The following is a 6,149-nucleotide window of genomic DNA, read 5'->3' on the forward strand; positions in this document are numbered from 1 at the left end:
ACTGGGATAATCCAAATGAACTGATAGACAGATTAGATATTCTGCTTTCATCACAGCAGGCGGGAAATAGATCACATTCAGTTGAAATAGCTTCTATTATTGAAGAACTGAAAGAAAGTGGTATTATATTAGGTGGCAATGTTGCTTTTAGTCGTTAGTATGTGTTTAACACTTGACAAGAATAGAGATGTCGGGCAGTAGCGCCACCACTGCAGTGAGTAGTACAATAGATCGATTTGGTAGGACACATCATGTGTTTAATACAACAGCACCATTAGTTTTAAACAGTGGTTGTGAATGAGCAGCAGCAGCAGCAGAAGCAACATCATCATCATTAGTGGCAGCAAGTAGAGAATATTTAGACAGTAAACTACTTGAATTATCATCAAATATATTCAATAAACTTCAGTCTGATCCATTGTCACCGCTAGTTAACAGAGAATACTTGGACAGTAAATTGCTTGAAATATCATCAAATATATTCAATAAACTTCAGTCTGATCCATTGTCACCGCTAGTTAACAGAGAATACTTGGACAGTAAATTGCTTGAAATATCATCAAATATATTCAATAAACTTCAGTCTGATCCATTGTCACCGCTAGTTACAGAGAATACTTGGACAGTAAATGCTTGAAATATCATCAAATATTCAATAAACTTCAGTCTGATCCATTGTCGTCGCCGTCGCTAGTTAACAGAGAATACTTGGATAGTAAATTAAAGGAAGTTTCAACTAGTATAATACAAAAACTACAGTCTGATCAATCATCACCGCTAGTTAACAAAGAATACTTGGACAGTAAATTGCTTGAAATATCAACAAATATATTCACTAAATTGCAAACTGAATCATCTGATTTAGTAGATAGGAATATTTAGACAGCAAATTACTTGCAATATCAACTAGTATATTCCAAAAACTACAGTCTGATTTAATTACTAAAAAAGTGTTTGAAAGTAAATTGCATTCAATGTCTGATATATTGAAGGAGATAGCACAACAAAAACAGTATTTCGATTCACAATTGAAAACATTGTCTAAATCAATTAGTGATGATATTGAGCTAAAGTATGTTAGTAGATCGTTGTTTGATCAGAAATCAGACGAATTGAAGACATTATGTGAACAACAAAGTAAAAACAATTGTTTAAAACATGTTGATACAGATTTGCTAGAAACTAAATTGAAAGAATTAAAAGACAATCTAATTGCACAAAATAAACTTAACTTTATTAACAGGCAAGATTATAATTTGAAAGTAGTTGATCTAGAATCAACATTCAATATTATGTTGGCTGAGGTGCAAAAGAAACTTGATGAAAAAAATTCAGCTTCTCACCAAAAGCTAAAAGATGACATTATGCAGATGATTATGAAAGGTGAAGATTTTCAGAAATATTTAAATGAACAGTTGTTCAACTTTTCATACTATTTGATTGCACAATATGTAAAAAAGAGGTACATCTTTGACATGAGTGAAGCTGTACAACATAATTTGAATTCTGATCAGGTGCAAGAGTTGTTTTTGAAAAGAATGTTCAGTGATAGGCGACCAAGTGATGCAGGAAAAAAAAGAAAAAAATATGACTGGGAAATAGATTAGTAGTGTAGTTTGAGAGTTTAAAGATTTTAAATGTGGGGATATTTTTAATATGCAAATTAAGCAGGTGTTAACTGGGGCAGATGTCAGTTAACACCTGCTACAACAAAGATGGCCGCCGTCGGGGGCACTTCCTGGGTAGGGGAACCTCTTGGTTGGGGAGATGGACACCTGCTACAATGGCCGTCGCCTCTTCCTATTGGTTGGGGTGGTGGGGGACAAAATTACACTAGGGAAGGGGGACGCCATTTTGAACACGCCCCTTGCTTCCTATTGGCTGGGGGCGGGGCCAAAATGGCTGACTATGGCTGGGGGGGTGGAGGGGGGCGGGGTCAAAATGGCTGACTAGGGCAGGGGGGGGTGGAGGGGGGCATGGCCACGCCCCTCGATTCCTATTGGCTGGGGGCGGGGCCAAAATGGCCGACTGGGGCAGGGGGGTGGAGGGGGGAGGCCACACCCCTCGATTTCTATTGGATAGGCAGCTCTCTCAAAACACCACTACTCATTGTGAGAATTTGATTTTTTTTTCTCTGAATGCACCTTGCTGTACGTGTTAGAATGCTTTTGTATATCAAGGATGTGATAAGTGGGAAAATGCACTATCTCTCACTCAACCTAAAACAGAGAGAGAGAAATGAATGAGTATATAAGTAGCACTTATTGGATTTGCCAGCTTCATTCGAGCACTAGTCACATTCCTGTTTCACATATCCTCGTCATCATGGACTCATCATCTACACATCAGGAGTACATTCTTCCATATACTCCTCCTCAACAAAGCACTTCCTTCCCATCTTACAGGGCAGCACAAGCTGCACAGCAGAAGAAGAAGAAGCTTCCAACCACCACTACCACTGCTGCTCCCGCTGCTGCATCCGACTGCAAGGAGTCACCACTGAAGAGCCGTGGTGTCATTGTGGAGAGGGGGCTGAGCAGTGAGGAAATCATCGTACCGGACACTCCGCCATCTCATCTGGAGTGGGTACCGAGATGTGTGCCGCTCACGATGATTTCCAACAAGCAACAGGGGAAGAGAAATCTGCGCTTTCTGGAGGAGGATGAGGGAACCATCTTTGTACCCTCAAAGGTTAGTTATTTCAAATATCATTAACTTGTAATGTGAACAGATAATTTAAAATCTTCATTTGTTGTCATTAATTTGTTGAAAGCTTGCTACTATCTGATAAATTTCTTACTTTACTGAGAAAAACTAAATTCCAATAGATCTGTTCACATTACATGCATTCACATTGTGATATTAAATGATTAGAGTTCAATTTATTGTGAGAAATTGATGAATCTGATTAGCTTTGAAAGACAATTTCAAACAAGAATTATTTCTTGATAACGAATTGTAATATAGGAAATGAAACTATCCAACTTTGGAGTTCAGTTAAAAATTTAATAAGACGTATATTTGAGTTCATGAATATGATGATTACATTGAAATTGATATGTTCATTTGAATTGAGCAACTTCTATGTTGTTTTATGAAATCAAGAAATATCATTATTTGAGGTGATTAGGTTGAATGCATGCTACTATCTAATAAATTTCTCACTTTACTGTGAAAAACTAATTTCTAATAGATGTCTTCATATTACATGCATTCACAATGTGATATTAAATGATTAGAGTTCAGTTAAGAATTGAATAAGATGTGCATATTTTGAATTCATGAATATTATAATGATTACTTTTTGAAATTGAACTGATCAAGCTCACTAGTTGAATTGATTAGACTTCAGTCAAAAATTGAATAAGATGAATATTTTGATTTCATGATCAATATTATGATGCTTACATTGCACTGATCATATATATTATTTAAATTATGCTATGAAACTATTTGTACTAATCATGCATGCATACTATTTTTTGCTATAAAATAATAGAATATAATTGAAGTGATGTGTTAAGAAAATTACTGATTCAGTTGATAGTTATTTGTTGCAATGTACATTGAAAGAGCTTGCTTATTAATTTGATGTATGCATTTGATGCATCACTATTGGATTCTGCAATATGAAGCAAGAAATATTATTTATTCAAATCATTTGAATATCAGTTATTACTCACTTTGTGTAGAGAATGTCTTGTCAATCTGAAGATATCAAGTTGAGATTATGACAATAATCTGTTGATCACAAGTAGTTGATAATCTGAAACAAATTATAATAAGTTACTAATCATAGATTTATTTTTATTCAACAGAAACAACGTGCATATGAAGCTGAGAACTCCTCCATCACTCCGCTACTAGAGGAGGTCGAGATGATTTTGTTTCACTCATCAATAGACCGTCAGCTAAACCATGGATGCCTCTCCGCGAGCTGGCAGAAGATGTCCTGCATAATATTATCTCTGCTCCTGAAGAAACAAACCACCATGGGAGGAGAATCATATTAAAAATAAACATTGCATCTACAAAGAAAATCACTGAGGTATATCTACCTCAGAGATTTTCATCCACAATTTCACCGATAAAAGTTGTCAAATTTAATGCCAATTGTAAAAATTTAGCAATCTTATTGTCATACCATGTTGCAGTGGGATGCTTTACAAGTAGTAGTAGTATATAATGTAAATATTGTAGTGATTAATAATAAATTGTAATATTGTTTTTGTAAAAATTGTTTTTATTTCTCACCTGTTTGTTGTGTCAAAGAAGAAGAAGAAGATGTAGAATAGTACACTGTTCACGCAAGAATAGATCCTCTTGTAACTGAGCACTCAATGAATGTAGAATAGTACACTGTTCACGCAAGGATAGTAATGCTCTTGTAACTATGCAGTCAATGAGTGTACGGTCACAAGAGAAGCTATTTTATAGTTGCTGCTGCACGCACGCGCATGCACCACATATTGGTCTCAACCTTGTTGCGGCATTCTCTTCCATCTGTCAGCACTATACACTCACTATAGATATTGCAATCTATTTTTATCAGTATGCTTACAACACTTGAAGGGAGAAGTTCTGCAATGAAGATAATCGTATGGAGAATAGTATTTGTTCTTCTTTTTATAATATGTTGTGTGAATATGCTATTACTTTTCCATATTGCTTTGAAAAAGTATGATTCAATGCAAAATGATAGTAAGAGAATATTGGAATCTATACAAGATGTACGAAATAAGATAAGGGATTTGGAAACACCTCAATCTATGCAGGTATCTCTGCTAGTAAGAAATCATACATTATCTTATATCAAATCATGTGTAAATTCATCAGATGCTTCTCTCGATGTTAGTCTAAGACATTGGTATAGATTTATGATTGATGAACGTTCAATTCTTTTCAATTTCTACAAAACTTACAACATACTTAACAAGTGTGTTAATAAGACACTTGATGATAGAAAATTGTATTCCCCATTGATCAAAACATACCAACTTTGTAGTAATATATAAAGCACTTAGTGAGACAATCTCTTTGTCTCTCGATTGAGGTTAAGTGTTTGATTAATTAACCTCAGTCGATGTTCAACTATTGAGTTGAAAGGTAATGAAAAATGGTATGTAGAAGAAAGTTATCTTCTAGGAAATGAGGGAGAGGAATCTTGAGTTTGGCTAGCAAAATTGTCAAAGGTATAGCGGGTACTGCTCTTGTTTTTTGCGAACCAGTTGTAATCCAGTATTTGTACCGAAAACATATAAGATGGTTGTTATTACATTACAATCTAGATCAAGTGACCTCTATGAACATTTGCAAGAAATTCTCGATTTGGATAAAAATAAAGAATGGGAAATTGGATTGATTAATTTCTGTACTTACAATAGCATTGCAAATGTTATAAAAGGTAAAAATTCTACCTTCAAATATGGTAATAAATTAATTGATCTTGATATGGGTGCATATGAAGTTGATGACATTATATTAGCTTTAAAGACTAAATTGAATAGTGACGAAAAGAAACTTAATATAAGAGCTAACACAAATACTATGAAGCTTGAAATTCGTTCTGATAAGCCTATTGACTTTACATCATCTAATTCAATAGGAAAAATGCTTGGTTTTGATAATGTTATATTACAACCAAATAAATGTTATTATTCTCAGCATTTAGTTAGCATAACAAATATTGACTGTATTGTAGTTGAGTGCAATATAGCATGTGGGAGTCACTCTAATGGCAAACAGAAACATATTATATACGAGTTTTCACCTAGAGTACCTAGTGGGTATTTGATAAATGAAATTCCTAATACGATAATCTATATGCCTTTGAACACACATAGAATTCAAATTATTAATGTAAAGGTAACCAATCAAGAAGGATCATTTATTGATTTCCGGGGAGATATAATTACAATTAGACTTCACATTCGTGGAAAACAAAGAACTTGAAATGAGATTCCTCGTTTTCAAACCTCACACTAGCATTTGCTTACAGAAGCTCATTAGAGACTCGAACGTGATAGAGTCAACACCTAAAAATGTACGTGCTATATCACCGAAAAGCGCGAGAGTATTGGAAAAGTTGGGATTTATAGTAGATTGACGTCATGTACGGCGCAGCAATTAGTGAAATTCTCGATGTTGAA

At 34.7% G+C, this 6,149-nt stretch overlaps 1 protein-coding gene across 1 annotated transcript; it reads left to right on the forward strand.

Moving 5' to 3' along the window:
* The first annotated feature begins 2,087 nt into the window (after window positions 1-2,087).
* On the forward strand, window positions 2,088-4,130 carry LOC120350458. The gene is made up of 2 exons (XM_039423885.1): window positions 2,088-2,691; window positions 3,819-4,130. Exons 1-2 carry the CDS (start codon window positions 2,239-2,241, stop codon window positions 4,011-4,013), a joined length of 648 nt encoding a protein of 215 aa, XP_039279819.1. The 5' UTR covers window positions 2,088-2,238; the 3' UTR covers window positions 4,014-4,130.
* Window positions 4,131-6,149: the final 2,019 nt, after the last annotated feature.

The sequence above is a fragment of the Nilaparvata lugens genome, chromosome 3 (genome assembly GCF_014356525.2).
Source record: "Nilaparvata lugens isolate BPH chromosome 3, ASM1435652v1, whole genome shotgun sequence".
Classification (NCBI taxonomy): domain Eukaryota; kingdom Metazoa; phylum Arthropoda; class Insecta; order Hemiptera; family Delphacidae; genus Nilaparvata; species Nilaparvata lugens.